Source organism: Eleutherodactylus coqui, chromosome 6 (assembly GCF_035609145.1).
Source record: "Eleutherodactylus coqui strain aEleCoq1 chromosome 6, aEleCoq1.hap1, whole genome shotgun sequence".
NCBI lineage: Eukaryota > Metazoa > Chordata > Amphibia > Anura > Eleutherodactylidae > Eleutherodactylus > Eleutherodactylus coqui.
The window spans coordinates 105,347,701-105,362,996 of record NC_089842.1 but is presented as its reverse complement, the minus strand read 5'-3'; the positions used below and the strand labels follow the sequence as shown (position 1 = coordinate 105,362,996).

Here is a 15,296-nt window from a genome sequence, read left to right as displayed (position 1 = left end):
GTTAGTAGTATGGGCAAGAAGAGATAGGGCAGGATCTATCTTCCCACAGTTGTATTCAAACTCATGCGCTATAGCACAGAGTTAGAATGCTCCGAGAAAAAAAACCCAAAACGTTCATGTGCAACTACGCTCCGTTGTGTTTTTGCCCTTATAGTATAAACCTATATATGCACATGCAAAAAGTCATTACATATTGTAATCCTATAATATGGTAGCAAAACATCTTATATTTAATTTTAATGTAAATTATTATTGTATTAACATAATAGGGCAGCTTTAATATTAGAAATAAGCAATTTTCTTGGGCAAATTGCACCAGAAAACTGTTTTTAGACGCTTTTTTTATGACTCTTCCGACAAAGAGGAGTGATTTTGTGAAAAGGGGCATGGCCGAAATGTAACATTGTGCACTAAAGGCTGCACTAAATTTTAGTGCAATTTTTGGCGTAAACTAAAGCCCCATTTAGACGAGACGAATGTTGGGCAAACGATGCCTGACCCTCGTCCCCGCACATACACGCTCTCCTATGCTCCTGCACAGGAGCTTGTATTACTGGCTCACAGCAGGGCTGCAGGAGCAGATTTCAGTTCTCGCTCCCCCCCCCGCCCCTTTCCATTCAGTTAACATAGTGGCTGTTCAATACTGAACGGCTGCTATTTACACTGCCCTGTCTCATCGCTCATCGTTTATGATTTTACAATGTATTTTCCTATTTTCTATATCATCCCCTATATTTTCTTTAATCTCTCACATACCTTGTATTCACAGCTGTTCCTGTGCTGCCTGCTAAATCTCCAGGAATCCGGATTACTGTGTGAGGTAAAAATGAAGAAACTGATGATTGTAAATATATTGATTTTGTCATTGACGTCTTAAATGTGTTGTGTATTGTATATTCTCCACAGTCTTATGTGTCATGATGACACAACTTCAGTGTTTCCTCTTGGGGGAAAAAAGTTGCAACCAACCATGAAACTCTACTGGATATTCCATGAAAGTCTGATAGATGTGGGTCACACCTCTGGAACCTACACTTTTCTTTAATTATGCCCCCTACTGCATCCAGCTTACTGAATGCGATGGCCGAGAGCACAGAAGGAGCCGAGCTGGCTTCACTACGCTGTTTCCCAAACTCCCATAGAAGTCAATGGTGGTTATGGAAACCGTGTAACACTGTTAGCTACGCTCTTTCCCAAACTTGGGAGCAGCAGAAACAGTGTAGCTTTCTGTGTTATCCTATGAAACCCGCTCGGCTGGTTCTGTAAGTGCTGATCACCCACGACCACTGCGTTTAGCTGGGGCGGAGACAGTGGGGGTCAGAACTAGAAATAGGTGTAGGTACTTGAGGTGAGACTCACATCTATCAGACTTTCATTGAATATCCACAGGATATATCATAAACGTCTCATCTGGAAATACCACTTTAATAGCTCTGTCATATGATCAGTAGAGATGAGCGAGTATACTCGCTAAGGCACATTACTCGAGCGAGTAGTGCCTTAGCCGAGCATCTCCCCGCTCGTCTCTAAAGATTCGGGGGCCGGCGCGGGTACCAGGTGAGTTGCGGCGGGGAGCAGGGGGGAGAGAGGGAGAGAGAGATCTCCCCTCCGTTCCCCCCCGCTCTCCCCTGCCGCTCCCCGCCCGCTGCTGGCCCCCGAATCTTTAGAGACGAGCGGGGAGATATTCAGCTAAGGCACTACTCGCTCGAGTAATGTGCCTTAGCGAGTATACTCGCTCATCTCTACTGATCAGCCATCCCTCATCCAGTTCATTCACACTCTATCGCTGTTTTGTCAGGTGGAGCCAGAGAAACTGTTTAGCAATGTGCAAGAGATCATTCAGCTTCATCGGATTCTATGGGGCAACGTGATGGTGCCAGTTCTGGAGAAGACTAGGAAAACCAAAAGCTTGCTCAACCCAATGGACTTCCAGAAAGGATTCAAAATGGTAATTAAAATCAGTCAGACCACGATACATAGTATTTGCACATAGTACATGGTGTTAGCACATAATACATCATGTGAGAGCAGAGTAAATAGTGTTGGCATGTACTGCATGAGGCCCATTTAGACACAGTGATAATCGCTCAAAAGATGTCGCTCAAGCGACTTTTGAGCGATCATCGTTGTGTCATTTACAGTGCAAGATGATCGCTCAAGATGAGCGATCACATTGCACTGCGAGCGGAGGATGCAGAAGATAAGCGAGGTGTCCCCGCTTGTCTTCTGCATCCAGCTGTTCCCCGCTCTGAGCGCCTAGCTGTTATACAGCCGAGCGCTGGGAGCGGTGGATGCAGAAGACAAGCGGGGTGTCTCCGCTTTTCTTCTGTATCCAGATCCAGATGTTTTCTGCATGGAGCGCTCGGCTGGACCGCTCTGTTCTTCGTACCCAGCCTGTGATCAGGGAGTGGGATACAGCTGAAACAATAGTATCAGCTGTATTCTGCTGTGAATCCCTGATAAGGCTCATCGTTGTCTTCCAGCACGCTGAAAGACGATGATGACCAACGGAGTGACGAAAACTGCATGATGTCAGTGCAGTTACACACAACGATTATCGCTCAAAAGACGGCTTTTGAGAGAATTTTGAGCGATAATCGTTGTGTCTAAATGGGCCTATAGCTGTGCCTTAAATCAGATGATAGCTGTAGCAAATTGAACTGATACTAAATTTCCAATGTGTAGGTATAAACTTTTTGAGTCTGTTCAACTTTTTGAATGATTCCTTCCAATTTTTCCTGCAGTTTGAGTCGCTTTTCAAGCCGTACATCCGATATTGTATGGAAGAAGAAGGCTGTATGGAGTATATGAGAAATCTGCATCGTGACAACGAATTGTTCCGAGCGTACGTCACGGTGAGTTATTACCTCCTGTTATAGTCAGTGGTAAATGTGGTTGAATAATGAGCTACTGTTTTTGTAAATATCTCTACCTGGTGTCACACTGGTGATGAGGAAATCCCCAAAACATAGAGGTTCCTTTCTGCCTCTCTATGCTGGGATTCCTGTACATTCATTATAAAAAGGTTTCCCCGTTTTATAAACAAAGCTTAGAAGGGTTCTCCCACTTCCAGCTATTGATAACCTATCCTCAGGATAGGTCATCAATAGCAGATCAGCAGAGGTCCACCGCTCGGCACCTCTTGTGATCACCTGTTCACCCAGGCCACTTTCTTTGTGTACACAGCTTTTTTTTGCCAGAAGCAGACAGCTCCATACATTGCACAGTGGCCCTGGCTGGTATTGCAGTGGCATCAGTAGAACAGCTGATCACCAGAGATCCAAAGTAGTAGACCTCCTGAAGATAGCTAATCGATATCTAGAAGTGAAAGAACTAATTTAATCATTGTAATATTCTCCAGCATTTTTCAAATTTCTGCTTGCTGTCATTGAATAGGAATATTCTTCTACAACTTCTTACAGCTTACGGTCTGCTACAATTGTGTCAAGCCTAGACATCCCCCTGTGGGTTTAACACATCCGCGGCATAAATGTCTCTTCTGTGCTGCAATGTAAACTGATTGTTGCAATGTTTTTATAATAAGAGCAAACTATCAGCTGTGTGAGCAGGACCGGGTCCAGATAGGTTTTAACCTCTGGAAGTAAAGAAAGTCTCCTTTAATAGACAGTAAGAGTAAATAATCTCTGTGTTATTTCTTGCACTGAAATAAATCTATTTAGCTGATTCTTAAAGGGGTTGCCCAATATATAAATCCCATTTTCATGCACTCTGTTAGGGAATTCTGAATTAATAGAGGGCATGATCCTCATCTCTTGGCCTGCATGGAGGATGGCTGTAAAGAGCATCTTCCTCTCTGGAGGACCCTTCTTGTCTCGCATTATACAGGCAATTCATTGTTTTGAATGGACATTGTGTAATGCTTCATTCTACCTGTGGAGGCACTGCTGGGGAATTGAACAGTTACTTTCTGATTTCCCCATTGGTAACAGCTGGTCATGAGGGACATTTTATGTTCTGTGTATAGGTGTCCATAGTGTAAAACTCATTTAATGGTGATGTGTTTCGCATTTGCAGTGGGCTGAGAAACACAAGCAGTGCAACCGACTGAAGCTGAGTGACATGCTTGTGAAGCCACATCAACGTCTCACCAAGTACCCCCTGCTGCTCAAGTCGATCCTAAAGAAAACTGATGACCATCAAATCAGAGAGTCCATCATCATTATGGTACATTATGTCTATGAGCCTGAGGCCTTAGTCAGACGGGCGTTTTTTCGCGCGATTTGCGCATGCGCATGCGTCCGGCGATTTTATAAAACCATTGCTTTGCAATGGTATCGGACACATGAGTGCTTTTTATGCGCTCATCCGATAAATTATAGAACAGAAATCGCAGATCGCACCTATCTGCGATCTGCGATTCCTGTTCTCTTCTCTATATGCGCTCAATGGGGCCGGCGGCAGCAGCGCCGACCCCATTGAGAACATATAGAAGACAAATCCTTCTTCTCTGCCACAGCTGTAACAGCTGTGGCAGAGAAGAACGATGTTTGCCCATTGAATTCAATGGAGCTGGCAATACAGCGGGATAAATATATAAGCCCTTCCCTGCAATTCATCCAGAAATGTGTAAAAATAAAAACAATATATATACTCACCTTCATGAATGGGTGTGAGTGAGAGCTGCCTCTGATTGGCTCAGCGCAGGGACCAATCAGGGGCAGCTCTCACTCACACCCACTCACACCCACTGCTGGCCGGCCGCGCTGAACTCCGTCTGCTGGGACAAGGTGGGTATATATTTTTTTTTATTTTTACACATTTCTGGATGAATTGCAGGAAAGGGCTTATATATTTAAGCCCTTCCCGACAATTCATCGTGAGATCGCCCGCAGCGCATTGCTTTCAATGGAGCCGGCTGTATTGCCGGCTCCATTGAATTCAATGCGCTGGACAGCTCCAGCCCGTTTCTATTGAAACGCAGCTAGGAGCAGTTTTTTCAGGCGATTTTTCAGCCCCGGTCACGCGATTTGCGGATGCGCATCCGTCATGCGATCCGCAAATCGCGGCAAAAAACGCCCGTGTGACTAAAGCCTGAAGGTGTATTTACACGAGCAAGTTTTGTCCCATAGCGGAAGAGATGGAACTAACACGTTAATAACATATTGATTTTGATGTGTTTATTTACATAAGTGATTTTTCTCTTGCATTGATGCTTCAAAATTGTAAAAAAACCAAAACACTGCATGTCCTATTTTTGGCCGATTTGCTGTAAAGAACCAACCATTATTTCCTATGGAATCTTTAAAAAAAATTGCATCGCATTTGAGTGCAATGTGATTTTTACCATTGAAAACGATCAAAAGCGCTTGTAAATCTTTTCACGCGCATTAAAATCGAAGTATGTAGATGCGATGCGTTTTTAAGCATAAGCACATTATTCTCACATCCAGAATCACAATTTTACAAGTTTGATATCGGTCGACGTTTCTCAGACCAGTATCGCGCTCACCCTTCTGAGTGCACCCTTCAATGGATTTTCCCATATTTTTGATGGCACCTTTGGAATTAGTTGGGTCCAAATGGCCAGAATCCTATGATTATGATGGGGTACTGGGATAGAATGGGAGGGCATTAGCCTCACTGGTGGGTTGTTTTTTTTTTAGTAAATGTTGATTAGAGGGTTAAAAAGATCTTCTGTAGTTTAAACACAAGCAGCTATGTAATTGGCCTCATGTAACCAAATTGTTCTCTTTCCCTTTAACAGTGAAAGGGGTAGTACAGACAAATAGTATTGCTGACCTATGCGAAGGATAGATCATCAATAGTTGATCGCCGCTTATTGTGTAGCCTGCTGTCAGTGCTTCAAGGAAATTGATGACCCTGAAGCTGCTTTAATATTTCTGCTTGTGTTCAATGGAAGTTAAGCTGTCACTGAGATTTCCGGCTCCAACACTGATGATCGGCTGATTGCCAGGGTTGCTGAGTGATGGATCCCTGGCAATTAGCTATTGAGGACCAATTTTAATAATAGGTCATCAACAGCATTTGCCCAGAAAACCCCTTTAATGCATGAATGATTAATGAGGCTAATGATTAATGGAGTCACTCAGGCAATGTAGATACTTTGGCAATATTTTCCGGTGTTAGTGATTTATTGTAACTTTTTTCATCTTACACTCTTATGTCATCCTGTAGATAAACTGTGTGGAGCGTTTTATCAATCACGTGAATTCACGAATGCGCCAGAGGCAGGAACAGCAGCGATTGGTAGCCATCATCAGCCGGATTGACTCGTATGAAGCTGTGGACAGCAGTTCTGATGAAGTGGATAAGGTGAGAAATGATATAAGAAAATCAAGGATGTCACCCATGGCAACCAATCTGTCATTTTATTAGTCAGTGAGAACTAGTATATGACCCAATGCACTTTTTTTCTTTATGCAATTTTTTTTTAAAGTAACCTATCAGCATGAGGTGAGAGAACGGGGAGTCCGTGCAGCTGTGTCTCATACTCCCCAGATCCCCCCCGGTCCAGCGCTGTGCCCCTGAGAAATTGGTGCATGCAAACTGCATGACTCTTTTCAGAGGGACACGTGTACACGCTTTCTCATGAACTCATAATATAGTTTGCGGGGCTCAAATGTGCTGATGGGTTCCTTTAATATAACTAATATACAATATTTCTCAATGTCAGATACTGAAGGAATTCTGTAAGTTGGATTTGACGGCGCCAATGATTGGAACATCCCCTGATGACACCCGACAACTTCTGCTGGAAGGAAGTCTCAAAATGAAAGAAGGGAAAGACAGCAAGGTGCGGAACAGAGCTTACAATCTAACATTAATATACCATATATCCTTACTGACAATTTTAAGCCAAGCTCAGGGGCTTCAATGGCAAGAGCAAAAGGGAAAAAATAAAATTGGTGTCCCCAGCCATTTTTGGATCATACTCCATCATCACTCTCCATCATCTTTGGAGAAGCAGGTCCAGCACACTTCACACTTGACGGATTCGCTGTGGGCTTTCCGCTGTGGAAAAACCTGCAGTAATTACTTTGCAAATCAGCACCTAAATGGTGCGGATTTTGTCGCTGTTTTTCATATGGATCTGCCATGGATATTAACCCTTTGTATTTCAAGTGTTGAAATCCACAGTAATAAATAGCATGCTGCGGATTTACCATTCTCAGTATTTTCCCAAAACTCTGTGGATTCGTTGAAGAAACGTTCCACTTCATATGAAGGAGATTTTTGAAACGTCCTTCACATGGTTGTACTGCGAATGCTGCGGCATTTACAGCTTGTGTGAAGCTGACCTTACCCTCCAGCCACCATTACCACATTTTCCTCTGGCCATCACCCCCTTTCCCTTATTCCCAATGTTACGTCCATTGTGGACCTTAATGCTCTGACCATATTGTTGTAGTGAGACATACATATAAACCAGTATTTATGCTTACAGATGGATGTTTACTGCTTCCTGTTTACGGATCTCCTCCTCATCACAAAACCAGTGAAGAAAGCAGAGAGGACCAAAGTTATCAGACAGCCATTACTGGTGGACAAAATCATCTGTAGAGAACTCAAAGACACAGGTGAACAATTACTACCATCTACTGCAATATCATTTTTCAACACTAGATGGTACTGGCGCACCCTCAGATCATGCACTTTTCTTTATATTGCACCATGTAAAGTGTTGGATAACCGTGGGACTTGGGCCCACTTGTTGGCATTTGTGTTCTGTGGGTCGGAAGCCTTTGTTTGCATGCTAAGACTGCTTTCACACAGGCAGAGTATTTCTGCAAGACACAGCTGAATTTGCGGTCCTGTGGAAAATTTTTGCACCAAAACCTACATGGCTAACCTGTGGATTTTGATGTCCAATTGAAAATGACAGAATTCTGCCAGCAATTCCACATTAAAATCTGCATTTAGCCATGCGAATTTTGGTGCGATTTTCTGCAACAGCAAATTCTGCAGCTTGCTGCGGAAGTACTGGCATCCGTGTGAAAGCAATTTAAGGGCTCCTGCACACTTGCGTTCTTCTTTCGCGTTTTTTTCACGCGATTGTCAATGGGACTTTCTAATGTTAAAAACACATCGCAAGTTGGTGCTTTGCAATTTTTGTGCGATGCGTTTTTAACATTAGAAAATCCCATTGACAATCGCGTGAAAAAAAAAACGCAAGAAAAACTCAAGTGTGCAGGAGCCCTTAGGACTCCTTTCCAGTGGCGATAGCGATATCGCTGCGAGAAAATCGCAATGTTAAAATCGCATCACAATGCTGCAAAATCGCAAGCTTCTGCCTTGCGATGCGAGAATCTGTTTTGCCATTGCACTATATGGGCGACAGAAAAATGCAAAACGCTGAAACAATCCTCCTGCTGCGATTTTTAATCCTCGCATCGCAGCTTGTCCTTAGACATCGCTAGTGAAAAGGCTGTCATAGAACAACATGTGTGGGACTTTCCTGGGAGAGCTCGCACTCTCACATCACACTGAAAACGTGCGATTACCTCGCCAGTGGAAAGGAGCCCTTAGGCTGATTTTCTCACTAGGAAACCCAAACACTCCTTAGTAACTTTTTAATGTTTGTATGATTCCCTTTGAAAATTGACTTGCAAGAAGATTTCTGGCTATGGAACCATCACACCTCTCAACGGAGTGGACTGTACCCGTAACATCCAGAGGCGACCGCCAAACAGGCATTTGACCTAGCTTACCACAAACATGTACTTCGTGTGTTTATTCGTTAATACTGGCAAACGGGTTCATTTAAATATTGTCAAAGGGCATTTCGGAATAAGTACAGTGAAGGAAGAATACTGACAAAATCCTGCAGTCACAAACTGGGGGAAAAGTTTGAAACAACTGGAGGTATTACTTTCAGCAAGATGGCACAATGTACCACACTTATAATGCAGGGGAGTTGGTGCCATTACGAATGTCACATTACCGGATGTCTTCGCCAATATGCATTCACAAGTGCTTGGATGCTGGAGGGACCATTTTTAGCATTTAGTCTGGGCAGAACTTATTTTGCAACATACAAGGAGAAACATATCAATTTTCATAAGGAGCAAACGAAAATGAAATCGTTATTGAGGAATGTTTGGGTGTCGTAGTGAGAGAATCACCCTGTGAAAACAGATGTGCTGCCAGGTGAAGGGCAAACATTCACTTTATATTGTTTGTCTAAAATAAACAATAAATGGAGGTAAATAGGCTGTAATGGCTGTAAATAAATACAGGGTATGCTGTACTGCAGACACTATTGTGGAGATGGACAAAAGGTGCATTATTATCACATGCAATGCCCTAATTCACTCCAGTCCAGGCTGCTGTTTTACTCTTCTCTCCCACTCCTTCCTCGCTCGGGTAGAGAAAAAGTCCTTTTTTTAAAATCCAGATCAGTGGAGTGGCCATAGTTGCACAGAGTATTTCTAGACATTAGAGTGATCTTTGATACCTTCCACACGGGACGGAATAGGTTGAACGACACATCAATAGCTGCGGTAAATTCTGCACCAAAATCCATAGGCTACCTGCAAACTTTGATTGCAGAGTTTAAAATGGCTTAACTCCTGCCTGCAGCTCCGCATCATAATTTGCAGTTAGATCTGCAGATATTGGTGTGGAATTCTGCAGCTACAAATATGGCTTTGTCCCGCTGCATAATTCTGTCTTGTGTGAAAGGTGCTAAGGCTACCTGCACACACATCGGGAACACTGCAGAGTTCTTGCAGTGGAAATTCCACAGCATTTACAGTATAAGGGCTTATTCAGATGACTGTATATCAGCCAGGTTCTCTGCAGGACGCTGAAAGAGCCAGGAGCAGTGTACTGAGCTCCCGCCCCTCACCACTATTTGCAATGGGAGGGGGCGGAGCTAAGTCCAGTGACTTAGCTCCGCACCCTGCCATTGTAAATAGTGCTGAGGGGTGGGGAGGGGCGGGAGCTCAGAGCACTGCCCCCTACTCTTCCAGCCTCCTCTTGCAGTGAGGGACACCGTATATCGGCCAGGCGTGAAAACATGGCCGATATACGGTTGTCTGAATAAGCCCTTATACACATAGAGGAGATTTCTAAAATCTCCACATGATGTGAAAAATTCCTGCAAGGAATCTTCAGTGTTTGTGATAAAACTGCAGATTCTAAATCTGCACCGTGTCTATTTAGGCAGTGGATTTGAGCTGTGGCATAGTCCTTGAAATAGAAGGGTTAAATCCCGTAGCAGATCTGCTTAAAATACTGCAGCCAAATCCTCACCATTTAGGGCTGATTCACTTGAACATATTTGCGCAGCATATTATACACAAAAAATTGGCACATTCAATACGCAATGAATAGAAGCCATTGATTTCAATGGTGTCGTTCACGTAAGCGTATTTTGCGCGCACAAAAAAAATGTGCAGCATTTTTTACTTTCCTGCGCATTTGCACAGGGAAAGAGGACATATTGAATTAATTACACTAATTGCCCATTTCAATGAATGGGAGCATGATTGCGTGCGCAAAAATTACAGTAAAACACGTGTGTGCAAATGTGCAATACCCATTGCGCAAATACGTGGCACAAATGCAGACGGAAATGCGCCTACACCTGTGTAACACCGGCCTTATATGGAAACTTGACCACTGGGGTTTTCCATCATAATGGCTGCAGGTTTTCCATATGGGAATAGCTGGAGTGATTGTGCTGTGTGTGAATGTACTTAGAGATGTCATTTATACGTTGCGATTATAGTGCAATGTTTGCTACAACTTTTCCAAAACTGAAGCAAAACCCCCAATCACCGAAATGCATTGCTTTCTTTCTGTTCAGGTTCCTTCCTGTTGATCTACCTGAATGAGTTCAGAAGTGCAGTGGCAGCCTATTCTTTTCAAGCCAGTGGCCAGTCGTTATGCAGAGGATGGGTGGAAGCACTTTTCAATGCACAGGTAAGTGAAAAATTATCACACTACCCTTGGGAAAATACAGGGTTTCATAGTCTTTCCAATCCAGCATCAGATCTCGTCTAACATTAAGATCTCCCGGCGTAGCTCCCATTTCAGGCGAGGTCTGACACGTTTCTAACATTATGTAGGGCAGCTCTCCGATGTCGGAGGCTGTTCTGCATACTGTAATATACAACACGTGCTGCTGTTGCCCATACTTGTCATGATACTCTATAAGTCATCCCTATCATGCAAATAACCATCTCTTCTACCTTTGTAGAACCTGTTACAGAGGCTGCGTCAGGAGCATATGCAGAACCAGCAGCAGGTATCACACATTCCAGAAGAGGAAGAAGATATGGAAAGTGGAACATCTACAGCCAGCTCCCCGACCATTCTGCGACGGAACAGTGTTGACTTGTTGCAGAGGTAAGTAACCTGATTTCTTATAGGGGTTGCCTGCTTTGGACAATCCTTTTTTTGTTAGAAGAGCCTCCCATTGTAAAGTTGATTACAGGGTGTCTTGAACATGCAATGTTGAAGGACTCAGCAGGACGTTCTTCAAAACTGGGGCATTGAATCATTACATAGTTTCTATTCGAAGAAATGGCTGTCCATAAAACTCATTCTTCTTCCATGTTGGTTCATAATGCCTTGGGATTAGAATCAGCATTGTGTAGACTGTAATTGATGATGATAATGATGATCATTTGTTAATATTATGGATGTTTTGTAAATTTGTTCTCTAACTTTTTTTTTTGCAGTCAGTCAGACAGCTCAACCGAGACAATATCAGTCGTGGTCATCGATGCCTGTGAAGACCTTTCTTCTCCTGAGACTGAACAAGGACTCTTTAGTTCTCAGTCTGATGAAATCTCAATCAGTACCACTGCCTCGTCCATCACACCTACAAGGGACATGTTTGAAAGCATGGAGACTTCAGATGCAAACCCAATGGTGGATTCTAACCATCTAAAACTGGAGCCAAATGCATGTAGATCATCATCTATTGACAGCGCTTACGGGACCCTCTCGCCAACCTCAATGGAGGAGTTTGTAGAACGTCAGCAGCAAGAAATGACAGAAGAAGAAAGGGAGTCGGTCAGTTCTCAGCGCTCAACCTCTCCAAAACTCAAGAGGAGAACCCCAGTCCAGCTCTTACCATGCAAGTCTAAGGTCTTGAAATCCAAGTCTGAAGCCAACCTTCTGCATCTGATTTCAATAGAACCAACAAACCACAATAATGAGGAAGCTCAGCTGACCCAAAGTAAAAGCCTGTGTGAACTCTTTATGTCTCCAAGACCAGATACTTTTATACACTCCGACAACAATAAAAATATCCAGATTCGATACGTTTCCCACAAAAGGACTAGCTTAGTGGAACGTTCCTTGAGAAAGGCTGAAGAACACTTCACAAAACCCAGATCTCATTCTGACTGTGCGAGACAAAACATTGTCAATCTAAGTAGCTGCAGCAGCAGTTCGTCCGACCTTTCAGATTCAGAAGAAATTAGATTTTCCAAAGCTAATGAAGATCCACTTTCTGAGCAACTTGACTCCCTCCCGGATTTTGAGCTCGACTCCCCATCACAGGAAGATAGCGCTTCTTACACAGAACAGTATACAGAGGACAATGGGACAGAAATGGACAATGCTGCTGAACCTGGCTGTGCCAGGCGGACAATGTCAGATCCACAATCGACACAGCACAGGAAACTTACATTGGCCCAACTGTACAGGATTAGAACAACTTTACTCCTTAATTCCACTCTGACGGCTTCGTAAGTCAATATGATTTTATTACTTATGTATTCTATAGTGACTGCGGCTGTATAGAGTAATTTTTATCACTGCCAGTACATGTGTTCCAATTCTTCACATTTACGAGGATCTCTCTCGTTCATCATTCAGTTTCAGCCGGCATAGAAATCATTTAACTTCTTCTGCACTTTAAACACTGATGATTCAGTGTTTCACATAGGAACGAGAATCGTGCAGTCTGAATGGGTTGCCTGAGAGGCGCCGGGCTCGGGTTGACGTCAACAGCTCATTCTATCAGACAAACGAGAATCGTGGGGTTCTCAGCTTGTGTAGAAGGGCCATAAGACAAGAGAGAGATTTTATCTGTTGCTATGTTCACCTAGAGATTTATTTTGATACATTGTAACAAACAGCTGTGTCAAAGTAGACCTGTAGAAGTGTCTAGCCACAAATATATGATGTATACAGAACACTGAGATTGAGAAATATCCAGTTTAAAGGGACTGGGGGAAATTTATTAAGAGTGATGTTTCATACTTCAGTCTGAGTCTTCATTCACACGAGTGTATATATTGGCCCTGTTTTCACGGCGGGACGATATACGCTGCCCATCTTGCTGTCTGTTTGCAATGGGAGGGGGTGGGAGCTAGTTGCCAAGCTCCCGCCCCGTTCTGCCCTCTCCAATCGCTGACAGCCAACAAGGGGCAGAGAGGGGGTGGGAGCTTAGAACACTAGCTCCTGCCTCATCCCCTCCCCTTGCCGAGAGCTGGCGAGGGCGAGCCAGTTTAGCAGAGCTAAACTGTCTCTCCCTGCCCGACGTATCCTGGGTTCGGTGTATACTTGCTGCACCCGGGCCGTCTTAACGGGCACACAAATGGGAGATTTGTTCACCTGTTCATGCGATTTTTGATTGCGTTGTGGCCGTGACACGGCCAAGCAAAAATCTCCTATGCTCATGTGAAAGAGCCCTAAATCTGTAGCCTACTGGAGCCTACTGTAGCCTACTATACACTAAATGCATTATTAAGATCATATTTGCGCAGGGGATGTTCATGCATGATTTCTGTGCATTATGAGATGTGCAGAAATCGCATAAGAAAAAAACAAGTATTTTACATGGGCCGTTTATCTCTTGGACCTATTTTTAGCTAATATTACCCATTATTTTCTATGGAACTAATTAAAAAAAATCACACTCACATGCTATGTGATATGCATGAGTGCAATTTTCAATCAAGCGCAGCAATAGGATGTTTTTTTAACCAAACGCATTCCACTCGCATAGAAAAATGACAGGTTTACAAATATGTAACTGGAGAAAGCACTCCATCTAAATCTGAAGCTTTTACTGGTAATCCGAATAAGATTTGGGGTGATTTTGCCACTGATAGGAAATAATGACGGTTTATGCTGTATACTAATATACATTCATATGTTACATTTTCAGGGAGGTGTAACACATCGGAGCAGAAACACGTGGACAACAAAAGATTAAGTCTTTGAAATATTCTTTGTACCAGATGTTATGGATGTCGATGTGGCTGAAGAGTACGGCGGTCCATGTTTTGGCCTGTACGCTACTGATGGTCTGGATGGTTGAGAGAAATTGGATACATTGACGGATATTGACTAAATCTGCCCCTCTGAAAGGCATCTTATTTGCACTTTGAGCAATAAAGAACTTCTAATATAAATTTCAAGTTCAGAACTGTTATGGCGGAAAGCAATGCCATAGAAAGCAACCGGCAATTGTTGGACATGTGCCTCATTGATAGATCCCAAGTGTTACGATGACCAAGCCGATCTGCCTCTTCTTTATGGGACTTAAATATGCATTCAACGGACTCTTTTCAGAATATTGCTTTAATATTTTACATACTGACCCCTGCCGCTAGAAAACATATATGTTTATTAGCACAGCTTGAATTAATGTCTAAGAAATGTTTACTAAGCTGCATGTCCGACGCTGACTGAAAGGATATTGTGACTCTACTGTAAATTCTAAGGATACTACAAGTCCCAGTGACTGGTATTGGAAAGGCACTACAAAGCAAGGTGGTGGCATTGGCTGCGTTGGCCAGTCATCTGTGATACTCCTAGTCTTGGTCTGCCATTGAGTCTTGTGATACTTAAAGGGTTGGACCAGTTTTGACAATTCTTATACAAGTGATTGCTTCATGAAATTGATGGTTTTTCTACTTGTAACCCCATCTTTTAAGATAAACTGTACATTATACAGTATTGCTGTTGGTACTGTGTGCTGCGGATGCCCATTGATTACAGTAAGTACCTTGTTGTGTTGTACCCATGGTAATCAGTGAGCATCTAAAGGGGTTTATTAAAATAATGGAAACACCTAGATATTTATGATCAATCCTACGTGTTTCCTTTTTAAAAAAAACAAACCCATGTAGATGTCCATACACATTTAGCAGGACTGATTGACTATCTAATATGTATAGGGGTACCCCAATAGCAGATGTTAGAGAAACGAAGGCTTGGGCTTGTTTGATGTCCGGGAATAGCTTATTCTTCATTCCCAGTTGATAATATGTGACCGTTCAGCTAAGGGGGTTGGAAGGGACAGTTGTCGGCTGAACAAGCATGTATGGGCACACGAAAAACCAGGT

The 15,296-nt window shown here is 43.2% G+C and overlaps 1 protein-coding gene across 6 annotated transcripts in view; it reads left to right on the top strand.

Moving 5' to 3' along the window:
• PLEKHG5 (pleckstrin homology and RhoGEF domain containing G5) overlaps nucleotides 1-15,072 on the top strand; it is a 207,386-nt gene extending 192,314 nt beyond the window's left edge. For all 6 annotated transcript variants that reach the window (XM_066607336.1, XM_066607335.1, XM_066607338.1 and 3 more), the window contains 11 exons: nucleotides 770-820; nucleotides 1,799-1,948; nucleotides 2,745-2,855; nucleotides 4,036-4,185; nucleotides 6,157-6,294; nucleotides 6,656-6,775; nucleotides 7,427-7,559; nucleotides 10,793-10,908; nucleotides 11,186-11,334; nucleotides 11,670-12,686; nucleotides 14,114-15,072. In XM_066607336.1, the coding sequence (XP_066463433.1) occupies nucleotides 770-820; nucleotides 1,799-1,948; nucleotides 2,745-2,855; nucleotides 4,036-4,185; nucleotides 6,157-6,294; nucleotides 6,656-6,775; nucleotides 7,427-7,559; nucleotides 10,793-10,908; nucleotides 11,186-11,334; nucleotides 11,670-12,686; nucleotides 14,114-14,123 (2,145 nt within the window). In that variant the 3' untranslated portion in view covers nucleotides 14,124-15,072. The remainder of the gene's footprint in view (nucleotides 1-769; nucleotides 821-1,798; nucleotides 1,949-2,744; nucleotides 2,856-4,035; nucleotides 4,186-6,156; nucleotides 6,295-6,655; nucleotides 6,776-7,426; nucleotides 7,560-10,792; nucleotides 10,909-11,185; nucleotides 11,335-11,669; nucleotides 12,687-14,113) is intronic.
• The last annotated feature ends 224 nt before the right edge of the window (nucleotides 15,073-15,296 follow it).